The following is a 14,375-nucleotide window of genomic DNA, read 5'->3' on the forward strand; positions in this document are numbered from 1 at the left end:
AGAGGTCGGAGGAGAGTTCTTATCCGATTCTCTAATCACATTTTAATAAATATACAGAGATCGGAGGAGAGTTCTTATCCGATCCTCAAGATCAAATTTTAATAAACATGCAAAGTAATCCCATAAACGAAAACCGCAACACAACATCAATTCACTAAGGTCGTCTCATTTACTTATGTATCTGGGTAACCCGAAAAACTAGTGAAAAATTAAATATTTTCTTTTGTCAAAGGGATTAACATTTTCATTCTAGCCCAACCCTTCTAGCTATCAATCTTAATTTATAAAGAGCATAATGTCAAATCTGCTTGCCCTCATAGAGGGACGAGGCAGGATGCCTAACACCTTCTCCGCCCGTATACGGACCCCGAAGCTAGAATTTCTGTTTTCGAAGTGGTTTTATGTTAGTTTGTTTTCATAAATAGTTTCCTTTAATTTTCCTCAAAATTAAAGTGGCGACTCCTCACTTTTTCCTATTTCGGTGAGTGTTCATCTAGGCAATCGCAAAATACCTTGCGACAAGCCATAACAGATAAGTCATAAATAGACAAAGGCCGTACAATTTTGCTAGTCAAATCCTCAAGTTGAATATCAAAACAAAACCAATCAATTTCCAGAGAAATTAAAGTTACCGATAGGTAGAAAATCATTATCAACTCTTTGGGACCTTTTGGTTAAAGACGTAGGCCATCATGCAAGATCTTCATTAATTTGTTTTGCCTTAATGTTCTTCGATTGTCAGATTCTGAGCCAGTCTGAAAATCTTGTGCCCTTATTTGGACTTCATGGCATTCCAGGAGCATCTTAATTTGGCCGGGCATATCTCGTTCTGCAACAGTCCATCATTTTGCTTTGCAAGTGTTTGGTGATTAGAGGACAATGCTAGTTATCTCATGTGCAATGATGATGTTCCCTACATGCAAAGGAGGAAATTAGTGGTCTAAATCGAACCGAATACTACAAATATAAAAACTGGACTAAATCGGTTCTATTCAATTTTTTTTAGTTAAAACTATTTACTGTTCAGTCATCATAATTGTTCTTATTGATACATTTTGAATTTTTTTCTGTTTTCTTTCATAATTAGGATGTTGTCGATGTGATAATTTTATGATCTAAGTAGAAGTGAAGTACCGACGCACATATATGGAACAAAAATTTAATGATTATTATATTAAACTCATGAAAAGATATTGAAATGAAACAAAAATAAATAACCATCGAGAGAAAATTACATCTCACTAAAACTATTTTTATATCAGAAAATAATTACTATTATTTTAAATTTATTTAAACAGAAATATAATAATTTGAAGTTTAATGAAGGCTTAAGAAAAGCTCATGGATTAGGTTTTATTAAAAGTTAATATTGAAAAATGATGGTCTTTAATATATTAATTAAAATTTATTTTCTCCTAAAAGATTATGAAATATATTTTAAAAATAACATGAACGTATTTTAATTATAAAAAAATTACTATAACCAGACTAATAAAGTTAAATATTTTTTAAAGCCAATTATTTATATTCAATTAAAATAATTAATTTGATCAATTTATATTATAAAATAAATTAATAAATAAAAAATATTTTAAAAATTTATGATTTTAAAATATAATAATATATTTTCTTTAAAAAAAAAAACAAATATTAGTAGACGCAAGTGCTCTGTCCTTTGCGGTTGGGTCTTGCTCCACTTGATGATTTACTGCTCAGATCTCATGGGGAAGAATATGTCAGCTCTTTCATAATTTGCTGAACCTGGTAAACCCTAAAGTTCAGCTCTCTCACTGTGAGTCGCCTGCAATGTTTGCTTTTTCCACTTCAAGACTATTGTTAAATATGATTGTTTCTCTGTTTGTCTCAAATGCCCAACTGGGTATTCTTCCCTTTCACTTATTATTCGTAATCAGATCCTTTTCATCTAGGGTATCTTCTAATTTGAATGACCATTCATTTACAGTTTCCTTTCTCATAAATTCATGTGGATTAATCCTAAAATCTGCTCAATCTATCTCTAAGAAGATATGTTTTAAAACCCTTGAAAGACCAGACTCAGTACTTAGGCTTCTCAGGGAACATGGATTCACCAATTCCCACATCTCCAAAATTGTTAAGATGAGGCCCAGGGTGCTTTTACTAAATCCTGAAAGGACAATTTTACCCAAACTTGAGTTTCTATGTTCTATAGGGGTTTCAAGATCAGATCTTTCCGTAATTGTTTCTCAGAACCCAGATTTGTTGAATCGAAGTATTAAGCGAAATCTGATCCCACATTATCATATCCTCAAAAGTATACTTGTTTCTGATGAGAAAGTAATTAAATGTTTGAAACGCTTGTTAAAATCTTCTATAGTGCTTTCGCAGAACGACTTCTATGCCAATATATCACTTTTAAGAGGGCTGGGAATTCCTCAATCTTCTATCTCTTTATTGGTCACCTTTAATCCCTCTACCATATTGTAGACCCTTATTTTGTGATGAGTATGTGCATTGAGGCCGTGGGAAACCCGATGATGAAAAATTATATGACTGTAAGATGTAATTGGAGGCATTGAGCTGAATTATTAATTTCGTGGTATGATCTTGAAAAAATAAAAATAATAATAAAGTTTTGGGAAAATTAATTTAATTAAATTTAAATAAAATTTTATTTTGTTTAAATTTAATATGGGTAGTTTTTTAAATGGATCTAATTAAGTTTAATTGGGCTCCATGGGCCTAAGAAAGCCTAGTTAGGAATTTTAAATGGGACCCATTTAATTATTTTCTAAAAATTAAAATAAAAAAATATCTCTCTCCTCCTACCACACCTCTTCCTCATTCCCTATTGGTGCCTTCCATTTTTTTCTGTCTTCTTATTAGTTGAAACACCTCACCCATATCCCAGTCTTATTCGACTCGCAATCGCAGTTGTTTAAGTCATCTAAACTTTATCACCCTAAGACTCCAAATCCTACCACACCTCTTCCTCATTCCCTATTGGTGCCTTCCATTTTTTCCTGTCTTCCTATTGGTTGAAACACCTCACCCATATCCCAGTCTTATTCAAATTCTGCAATTGTAGTTGTTTAAGTCATCTAAACTTTATCACCCTAAGACTCCAAATCCTACCACACCTCTTCCTCATTTCCTATTGGTGCCTTCTATTTTTTCCTGTATTCCTATTGGTTGAAACACCTCACCCATTTCCCAGTCTTATTCGAATTCTACAATTGTAGTTGTTCAAGTCATCTAAACTTTATCATCCTAAGACTCCAAACCCTATCACACCTCTCTCCCAAAACCCTATAAATACCCTACTAGAGAAGAGAAGAAGAGGATGATGGGAGGAAAGAGGAAGAGAAAATTCAGAGCTATAGGAAATTTAGAGATATTCAAGACTCTTTGAGTTCTTTCTTATTTTTTTTCTTTTCTTCAAGAAGATTTGCATACAAGATTTCTATAAGGTCAGTTTTTTTATTGTTTTCTTTTCAAGATCTACGCCACACAATATTTTAATTCTATGCTCTCTGTCTTCAATTTATTTTATATGTTCATATGGATCATGTAATCATATTTAATTTGAGGGGATACACAACTCTGCACATGTTTAGTTTCTGTCTCTTTATTTCTTTTATTTTCTTTAGTTTCTTTATTTTTTATTACGAACAAAATTGGTAAGTAGCCCTAAGGTAAGTACCAAAGAGGGCATTTGCGTGGAGCTTATATGGAGCTAAACGGGAGTAAGCCAGGGATATCATTGCCATACTAGAAGAGAAGACCATTTTTTAAGGGTAGCTTGCCCCAATGGCAACTGCATTTATCAACAAGTAAGTAGCTCTAAACTTCTCGAATAACCATTGGCATGAAATTGTAGTAATAATAGAACTTTCATTTGGTAAATTAAAATTAACTTTGTTTTTAATTTAACTGACTTTTGCATGTAATTAATTTAAATAAATACTTTGTAAATTAAAATTAATCTTGTTTGTAAATTAAACTAATATTGGCATGTAAAATAAATTTAATTTAATACTTGGTAATTGTAAAATAAATTTGCATGTTAGAAATCTTTATTAGGTTGTGATTGTTTGGGACTTATGTGATATTAGAATAAATTACACATGTATATAATTAACTTAGTTCAATTATCCTTAAGGTAACTTGGTGAAAATTAATTAATTAGGTTAAATAGAAACATAGGGTTATTTGAAATTGAATTTGTTTGTAAATTAAATTCCCAATAATAAATTAATTTTAGTCATCCGTAAATATCATTTAAATAATTAGCAACAGAATAGATAGGAATTACTTGTGCATGAAAATTGTGTCTAAAAAACAACACTTTTTCTGAATTACTTGCTTTTTTAGTTTTAGAATTTAATTTTTAGGATAAATTTTAATAAAGGAATAATAAACAAGACTTCTAGAAACATTAGTAGAGGACTGGCACTCGAATTAATGAGGTTAGACCAGGCGTAAGGGGTGCCTAACACCTTCCCCTTACGTACCCACTATCCCGAACCTAGACATTGGGCTATGGTAATGACGGTTGTGGAAACTCTGCAAGGAGTAAGTTGCCATCCATGACCCTCGGAAGAAACACTGAATATGTCCCGGTTATTACCCGGGTGGCGACTCCTGTCTATCTATGCCTTCGTGGCATAAATCCTTAGTACCGTGGTAGTGTTATGGGAAGACGGTACTTACCAGTGGTTTGATTCTATTAGGATTGTATGAAGTGCATGTCTAGGAAATGCTGTCTAAGGAGGTGGTACTTAAGTGAGACCATTGTGACTCCACCATCTTTCCTGGGCATTGCCTGGTGCATTTTATATAATTCTAATGGATGATATTTCGCCTCACGCCCCTTGCCCTACACATGTGCCTTAAAGCCTTCAATTTTGCTGAAGGGGTTAAGAAAGTTGTTCAAATAGGGTTTGATCCTTCAAAACTTCAATTTGTTAGGGCACTACAAGTTTTGCTTGGAATAAAGCAGAAAACATGGGAGGACAAAATTGAGGCTTTTAGGAGGTGGGGTTTATCTGAAGAAGAGATTTCGTCAATTTTCCGAAAGAATCCCTTCTGTATGGGTCTGTCTGAGAAGAATATTATGTGCAGCATGAATTTTCTTGTGTGCAAGATGGGTTGGCAGCCTGCTGCTGTTGCTAGAGTTCCAATTGTTCTGTCCTATGGTTTGGAGACAAGGATTAAGCCTAGATGTTCAGTCATAAGAGTTTTGCTTTTAAAGGGTTTGATCAAGGCAGATGTGCCTGTATCCTCGGTCATGATTACTAGAGAAAAGTACTTCTTGGGAAGGTTTGTGATCAAATATCTGGATCAGGTGCCTCAATTATTGGATATTTTTCAAGGAAAAATAGGGCTTACAGAACTTGGCTTTGGCTTTGATGATAAATCTGTAATTCTGGATTAGGAGACATATAGCCTAGCATGCGATGTTTTGATAACTGATAATATTATGAATAGTTTTGATACCTGAATTTCACTTTTCATTTGTTGTCTTGGATGGCTGATTTTTTTCTATTTTCTATTTTTTTATTTTTTGGCCTACCTAAGCTTTGATACCTCAGTAGTTTCCTTCAACTATTAAGCGTTGAAGTTCTTATATTTTGTGTTTGGTAACACAAAGGTGATGGCTTCCCTTTCCTCAGGCTAAAGATGACTTGTGGTGCATACTAGTACATTTTATTTTTAGTTACTAGTAGTCCAAAATGTGTTATTTGCATTGCAATTGTTATTTATTTGAGTTTCCTAGCAGTAGACTCTGAAGAAAAGAATATTGGGTTATTCCTATTTGAAGGGATATAAACAGTGGCAAATGTGTTAAGCAGGAACCCAAAGTGGGATGCTCTAACCAATTATGTCTTTAAAGGATATAAACAGTGTCATATGTGCAATGCAGGAATTGAAAAGTGTTGATTCTCTTAAGCATGAAATTTGTCTTTCACTTTTGGCACTCCTGTTGGCTAGCTAATAGAAGCCTTTTTTGTTGAATGGAATCATCCCTAGTTGCTCAATCACTGGTTTTCTGCTGAAGTATTAATCAAGAAGAACATTTTGTTTTCAATCTGAGCAGGTAGCGTTCCAAGTGCTAACTGGATCCATCCAAGACTGTGTGGTGTAACCAGCAGGTTCTTCAGTTGCTAAGTATTTTTGGCTATTATAGAATCTAGACCTAGGACTTGGATTTGGATTTGAGTAGAAGAACAATCATTGCAGATCCAGTGAGAATTCTTCTTCTCTTTTTCTTTGAATTTAATATCTTTTTTTTAATTTTTTTAATTGCAGATCCATAGGAGGTGATCATTCAATATTTGTTGTAAAATATCTGAGGAAAAGAAGATGTAAAATATGCAAAATCTGTGGCTTTGGCTATTTTCTCCCTTTGTCCACTTGTGATGTTTTGTAGAGATGGAAGCATTCATTGGTTAAAGAGTTTATTTGACATTGCAATTCGATCTGCTGTTGAGAAAAACATTTTTTTAAGTATACTAGTTAGAGAATATTAAAAATAATTTAAAATTAAATTTGATAAATTTTTATTATAAGAATACTAAAATAACAAAATAGATTTTTTGTTATTATATTTTTTTAATAGCATCTAAAATGAATATATTTTCTTAAAAAGCAATTTTACCTCCTTTAACCTCAATAACAAATATGCATTAAGTTGGGATAGTCGAAAAGAGGAGTATGGTCATTGTTTTTGAAATCTACATTCCTTCAATGTGCAATGCTTAGAAAGCAAGGTTGACAATTATTGTCAATCTAGATTCTTAAAGTCAAATATTTTTTCCAAGGGGGCTCATCTTTTTTTTTTTTTTTCCATAACATTCTTTAGTTGCTAGATTCTGAGACAGTCTCAAAAGCTTGTGCCCTTATTTGGACATTATGGCATTTTCAGGAGCATCTTAATTTGGCAAGGAACATCATTTTGCTTTGCAAGTGTTTGGTGATCAGGGGGCTGTGCAAGTGATGAAGCCGATGATCATGGGATATTCTTGTTTCCTTTAAGGTGCCTACTCACGTTGTAAGGCTGAAGAACTTCGGTCTTCTATTCTGTGGATTAATCAGCGTGGTCTTAATAGTGTGTTAGTTGAGATATTTTTGCAGGAACCTTTCTTTGCATTTTAGTTCAATAGAAATTTGTAGAAAATATAAACCTAACCGAACTATATAAATATAAAACTGAATTAAATTAATTAAATTTAATTTTTCAGTTAAAATCATTTGGTGATTTTTTTTTTTTTACCAGAAGAAGAAAAACTATCATTCATGAGAAAATCTATTACAATCATCCTTTAAAAGGTCTAACAGATGATTTGGAGGATTTTAGATCCACCCACTTACAAGATACCCTTTCCTAATTGAAACTGCTATCCAATCTGCACATCGATTATTAGCTCTATTGTTATGTATAACCTTAAAATTCTGATTAGCAGACAGTAAGACAGAAATATCATGAATGATAGCCTGCAATACCCAGGGAGTTGGAGATGTAGGATTTAATAAAAGTTGACAAATCTGTTTGGAATCAGATTCAATCCAGCATTGCTGAAATCCTCTTGAAATGGCAAAAAGAAAAGCTACTCGCATTGCAATTCCTTCTGCAAAAAGGGGAGAGGAGCAAATGAATACAGTTAAGCAACCATCCAAAAGACTTCCTTGGGAATTTCGGGCAATGATACCATAACCTGCTTTGGAAGATTCATAGTCATATGAAGCATCCACATTTATTTTTATAATCCCATCCGGTGGAGCTTGCCACTTCAAAAGATTCATCCCATGGATTGTCACAGCAACTGGCCGAGAATGTTGTTGAAGAGAAGGAAGGGTGATCTTCTCCTCAAAATCATTCTGAGCCTTCCTAATAGACTTTAAGGGGTTTGGATGATTCCCATTAAAAATAGCCCTATTCTTGGCTTTCCAAATGTGCCAAGACACCAAGCTAGCCATGCAGAGAACAAAGTTATCATTTGAGGGTTCCTCCTTCATCAGATGTTGAAACCAAACACAAAAAGAAACAAAACCTTCCTTTTTTAGGGAGAAGCCAAGAGGAGAAGTGAACCATGTAGCTTTTTCATGAGGGCAAAAGACAATTAAATGCTCCACTGATTCCTCCTCAATTCCACAGAGAGAGCATATAGGAAAAGATGAGCATTTTCGCCTAAAAAGATTAAGTCTAGTAGCTAGAAAATAATTGCATACCCTCCACAAAAAGTTGCGAATCTTTGGAGATACCTTTAAGCCCCACAGCCTTTTCCAAAAAGATGGATCACTAACTCTAGATGACGAAGGTAGCTCATATGTGCTTAAGACAGACTGATTTCTTTTGAGGTAATGGTAAATTGCTCTCACTGTTGGATTTCCAGTCTTAGTATGATGCCAAATCAGCTGGTTCTCTATTAACATCTGCCAAAGGGATTTTTATTATTTCTCTGCACTCTTGTAAAGAAAAGGAGTCCAACAAGATATTCATGTCCCATTGCTTAGAATTTGGATTAATAAGATCAGCCACATAGAGCATGGGACTTCCTACTGGTCTGACAGATGAAATTATGAAGTTTGGTAAAGATGGAATCCAAGGTTCATTCCACACATCAATAAATGAAGGACCTACTATGTTCTAATGAATACCTGGATGAAGTACTTCCCTTCCAATAATGAGACTCTTCCAACACCAGGAAGAATGATATCCTTTTTTTGCTTCCATAAAGTTTGAATATGGGAAATATCTGCCCTTAAGAATTTGCACCCAAACAGCTTGCGGATTGGAAATTATTCTCCATGCTTGCTTACTTAAAAGAGCAGCATTGAAGAGATCCAAATCTTTAAATCCCATTCCCCCACCTCCCTTTGCCCATGACAACTTTTTCCAGTTCCCCCAATGAATGTTTGTTTTATTAGGAGACTGTCTCCACAAAAAATGAGCGGCAAGTTGATGCAGTTCATGAATTATTGTTGCTGGGAGTTTAAACACTAACATAATGTATGAGGGTATTGCTTGTATTACCGCTTTTATCATAATTTCTTTACCCGCTTGAGATAAGCAAGTGCTCTTCCACCCTTGCACCTTTTGAAACACTCTTTCTTTCAGGAAAGATAAATCTTGATGCTTGGATCTCCCCCATTGCACTGGTAAACCCAAATATTTGAAAAGAAAGCCCGAATTATGAATATTTAGAATACCTGCAATCTTCTTTTGCATATGGATAGGCGTATTAGGACTAAAAGTTATGTCAGACTTGGCTTGATTAATGCATTGACCATATGCCAAACTATATTCTTGTAGAATATTTGATATTTAATTTGCCTCCTCCATAGTTGCTCTTCCAAATAGAATTGTGTCATCCGCAAATAGAAGATGGGTAAGGGTGGGACAATGCCTATTGATTTTATATCCTTGGATCTCCTTTGTCACCTAAGCCTGTTCCAACATTCCAGCTAGCACATCTGAAATTAATAAGAAAAGGTAGGGTGAAATCGGGTCACCTTGCCGGATTCCACAAGATGGAGTGAAAGTGTGAGAATTGATTCCATTCACCATCACCGAATATCTCATTGTGGAAATGCATTGGTATATCCATGAAATCCATTTGCCACAAAACCCCAATCTTCTCATTATGGTTATAAGGAAGTCCCAATTCACGCTGTCATAAGCTTTATGCACATCAAGCTTTATTGCCATAGCTCCCACTTTTCCTTTTTTCTTGTTTCTTAGACTATGAAAAGCTTAATGAGTGACTATAATATTATCTTGAATACTTCTTTTAGGGACAAAAGCTGATTGCATGGGAGAGACAATCTGATGAAGCATCAGTTTCAACCTATTGGCTAGCAATTTAGAAATAATCTTATAAGCAAAATTACACAGGCTGATCGGCCTGAAGTCAGCAAAAGAATGAGGATTACTACATTTAGGAATCAGCACCAAATTAGTGGCATTTAGATGATCAGGCAGAACACTAGATTGAAGAAATTACTGGACCATTTTTACCACATCCTGTTTAATTTCCTCCCAAAACTTTTGATAAAAGAGTCCTTGAAATCCATCTGGACCTGGGGCTTTAAATGCCCCCATATCAAATACTGTAGCTCGCACCTCCTTTTCATTTGTATCTGCACAAAGGATCTCATTCATGCTTGATGTCACAACGTTTGGAATAGTTTGCAAAATATAATCAGCTATATAAATATGTCTTTCCCTGAAAAGATCATTAAAAAAGTCAGAAGTTACATACATAATACCTGTTTCATCATGAATTCTCCTTTCCTGGTTATCCCAAATTGCTAAAATCTGATTCCTTTGTCTTCTTTGGGCAGTGGTGGCATGAAAAAATCTTGTATTCTTGTCTCTGTAAGATAACCAATTTACACGAGACTTTTGGAACCAAAACATCTCCTCTAGGCTCCAAAGAGATTTCAACTGGCTTTTAATCTCATCAATTTGTTGTTGGTTATTGGAGTTTGAACTGTCAGAAATAAAGGAATGAAGCTTTTTTGATAGTTCCTGAATACGTTGTCTGGAATTCCCAAATCTACTGTGGCCCCAAGAAATTAAAGCTTCCTAGCAACAATTAAGTTTATTTACGAAATTGGCATTTGAGTGATTTCCTGACCAAGCTTCTTTGATTACATTGGCACATTCCCCTGAAGTGGTCCACCTGGTATCAAAAATAAACTTCTTCTTTGGTTTACTAGTGCAGGAACAGGATCAATGGCCTATGGTCAAAAGCTCCAAACTTTTCATGGATTAATTGGCAATAGGGAAACATAGATAACCATTCAGAGTTAATGATGGCTTTATCAATGCGTTCCAAGATCTTAGCCCTCCCCTGTTGATTATTAGTCCACGTAAACTTTCCCCCTTTGAACAGAAGTTCCACCAGTGCTTCATCAAATAGAAACTGATTATAAGCCTTTGCCACTGTGGAATTAATTCTTCTAAGGCCGATTTTATCAGAGATAACATTACAAATATTCAAATCACCCAAAATAAGCCATGGAATGCCATTTTTCAAATTTAACAAACGTAATTCATTCAAAAAAGCAATTCTGCCAGATACAACGGGTCCCCATATACAAAAGAAATATGGAATTTACTCGGCATTGACACCATGACATCTATCCACCTCTTAGATGATTGAAGAACCTGCACCGAATAGTCTGAATTCCACCAAAGAGCAAGACCTCCTAATAGTCCATCTGGTTCAACATTGACTGAGTTTTGATAGCCAAAACGACGCTTCCACCTCTCTAAAAAACTTTATTTTTTCTTTGCCTCAGCTAAGAACACCATCCCGGGCTTATTACATGAAATGAGCTCCCTGAGAGCATTCATTTTCAGGGGTTGCCCAGATCCCTGACAATTCCAACTTAAAATGGTCATTGCTCTTGTGGTGGCTTTAGGCTAGCCACTGGAGCCTCAGCTTGGAAAATGTCAGTCTGTATTCCTTCTTGAATCACATTGCTCATAGATACTGGTTTTTGTTGTTTTCCTTCCCCCATTCTCATTGGTCTTAAGTTTGATTGCCTGCATTCCAACTGCTTCAATTTCATATTTCTCCTATTCCCCCTTCCTATGCCCTTATTTGGCCCATCCAACTTTATCTTTAGGTTTGATCTTTTGATTCAAGAGCAAAAAAAGTTTGGACTGGATTATTTGAACATGGTTGTAGGCTTTGTAAAGATAAAACATCATTGCTCTTGGGTATGTGAATGGGCTTACCTATCATCTGGGCCCAGGAAATGCTTGATAGGTTTGTAAATTCAGGCCATGGGTTTAAGGAGGGTGTAACACCCCTATATGCATAGGTCAGTGTATTTTACTGTTTGCGTGACCAGTGTCGGTCTAGACAATTAGGAGGATTATAACTATATTTAAGACACCTAGAAAAGCCCTGAATGAAAATTTATAGTGATTACCAAAAGGTCAAGTATAAATAAGAAAAACAGAACATAAAATGTTAAATGAGCTGGGGATGACCTTACCGGGAAGTGACTGCGAGGTCAGTTCCAACCCTAATTTTGAACGGGACATTGTGACACCGCAATCCTAAGAATTATTACGAAGCTAGTGGAAAAGAGAAAATCAGAGAAAAAAGATTGATAAGTAGGTCAAATAATTAGATCAGGATTCCGAAAGAAATACTTAATTATTAGTAAACCGGATCAGACCAGCAATGGACAAATTGGTCAATTCACCCCTATAGGTGACTCATAACCTAATTGTCCAATAAAATCTGAGAAATGAAAATTTTGAAGTATGGATTTAAATTAAGAAGTATGAAAAAAGAAAGGAAAAAGAAAAAGAAATGAAAATAGAATTATGACATCACCTACATGGCCTAAGCATGAGATCATAATTAAATTCCATTTAATGATGCTATTTGACTAAGTCAATTAAAGGGATAAAAAAACCAAAAAAATAAAAGAAAATTTTGTTATCTTCTTCACCAAACAAAGCCGGCACCTCTTTCTCTCCCACTTCTCTCACTACACACCTCCATGGAAGCTTGATTCAAGCTTTTCCAAACCCTCATTTTGGCAATAATTTCCCTAATCCACTAAATTAAACCTTGATCTAACACCTTAGTTCAACTATTGATCAAGAAAAGGAAGGAGGAAAAATAGAGATTTGAAGATTGGAAATTCAAAGAAAGAGGTTAGTGTTTTAACTTTCAATTTTCTATTTAAATACATGCTCAACTACTTAAATTAACTTAGAAATTAAAGAAATGAAACAAATCGAACATGAGGGACACCTTTATGAATTTCGGCCAACATGTAGTGAACTAGGGTTTGCATGATTTTGATGCAATTAAAAGTGTAATTAATTTGAATTAAGTGTGTAGAGAATATTTAGACACTTTAATTGCATGAATTACATCATTTATGAAATTAGGGTTTTTGAACCATTGAAATTGGAGGAAAATTTAGGAAAAATTGGTAATTGATGCTATTGGATCTAATTGAGACTTGAAATGGTCAATTGGGGCCAATTAGGGTGTGTTGGAATGGTGAGGAGTAACTTTAAATTCAGATTGGTGAGAGTCAATTCTGGACAGCCAGACCTAGGTCTACTTCAGGGATCAAAATTATAATTCTGCCACTCCAATTGGTGTGAGGCCAATTGGAAATGAAAGTAGACACATAATGCCACAATTTTCATGTAGAAACCCTACCCTGAAAATGGCTTTAAGTTAGTGAAGAACAATTAGGTCAAACCCAGAATTGGCACACTGCCACTGCACAGAAATGACCAAATGGACAGTGTTTATTCATTTGGCCATAACTTGGTGTAGAAAGGTTCAAATGACTTGAATTTTATACCGATGGAAAGCTGAGACATAGAACTACAACTTTTATGAAGAACACAAACCCAAATTTTAACCATAACCTATTCGAAAAGTGAGCTGCAGTTGGCACACCAAAACTGCTAGAACAGAATTGGTACCCAGAATTCTGGGTTAAAACCAATCCGGCCAGCCACCTTGAAATTAACATAACTTGAGTTACAAAACTCCAAATGGAGTGATTCAAAAGGAAGTTAAAGTTAAGACAATAAGGAACAACTTTGATGAAGAAAAGTTGGCTAAATTTCCACTGTAACTAGACCAATGGAACAGTAGAAAACAGTGATCCAAAACTGAAAATTTCACGCGCCGTCACTTCCAATTGAGGTAAAAGAGGGTTTGTACCTATTGAGCTTGAGGGGGAGGTTGTTAGATCGTCCTCCCTGCTTCGGTGAGATTTTGAAGAGAAAAGCTCTACTCTCATCCAGTGTCCATATTCCTGTCTCTTGCCTTTGTTTTCTGGAGCAAGAACTATTGATAAATTTGGGCATGTTTGTATCTGATGTCCAAGAATCCCACACATATGGTAGAACTCAAGGAGTCGTTCATATCTGAACCAAACCCTTCCCAATGAGCCATCAGGTCTTCTACTAGTAAATCCTTCAATCAAAGGTTTTGTTACATAGACTTCAATTCTCATCCTTAAGCACGAGCCCACTGATACATCATGGTTTAAAAAGAAGTCAACTTCCAACAGAAGATTGGAAAACAACTTCCTAATTTGAATGGCATTACTCTTCAGTATTTGATTGAGAGACAACCCATGCACTTGAAGCCAGAATGGGGACATCTTAAAATCAATATCCTCTAGTTTTTGCTCCAGGGACCAGTTTTTGAGAATCAACAAATGGTTATTGATAGACCACGAAGCTCCATAAAAAACTCGTCGCTTGTCTCTTTCATGAGAGAAAACAAAAAGAAAAATATTTTTCTTTTCGGAGAAGGATTTAATATGGAAGTCAAAAGCAAGATTCCACACACCTTTTAAAATGTTCTGCAAATGAGATACTGGGTATA

General features: G+C 35.0%; 1 protein-coding gene and 1 long non-coding RNA gene across 3 annotated transcripts; both read left to right on the plus strand.

The window, feature by feature from the left end:
• The first annotated feature begins 1,634 nt into the window (after positions 1-1,634).
• LOC131176972 (uncharacterized) lies at positions 1,635-7,119 on the plus strand. Of its 2 annotated transcripts, none has more exons than XR_009146753.1 (3): positions 1,635-1,792; positions 6,080-6,489; positions 6,908-7,119. It is a non-coding gene; the product is annotated as an uncharacterized LOC131176972 (long non-coding RNA). The 2 variants fall into 2 exon arrangements; XR_009146752.1 differs by having other exon boundaries at positions 6,080-6,227.
• On the plus strand, positions 1,803-5,483 carry LOC131176971 (transcription termination factor MTERF5, chloroplastic-like). The gene is made up of 2 exons (XM_058141985.1): positions 1,803-2,457; positions 4,865-5,483. Exons 1-2 carry the CDS (start codon positions 1,807-1,809, stop codon positions 5,414-5,416), a joined length of 1,203 nt encoding a protein of 400 aa, XP_057997968.1. The 5' UTR covers positions 1,803-1,806; the 3' UTR covers positions 5,417-5,483.
• Positions 7,120-14,375: the final 7,256 nt, after the last annotated feature.

Source organism: Hevea brasiliensis, unplaced genomic scaffold, assembly GCF_030052815.1.
Source record: "Hevea brasiliensis isolate MT/VB/25A 57/8 unplaced genomic scaffold, ASM3005281v1 Scaf299, whole genome shotgun sequence".
NCBI lineage: Eukaryota > Viridiplantae > Streptophyta > Magnoliopsida > Malpighiales > Euphorbiaceae > Hevea > Hevea brasiliensis.

Coding starts and splice junctions, on each gene's coding strand:
- LOC131176971 (XM_058141985.1), top strand. CDS start 1,807: ATGTTTGCTTTTTCCACTTCAAGACTATTGTTAAATATGATTGTTTCT. Junction 2,458..4,864: donor TCACCTTTAATCCCTCTACC/ATATTGTAGACC, acceptor CTTGCCCTACAC/ATGTGCCTTAAAGCCTTCAA.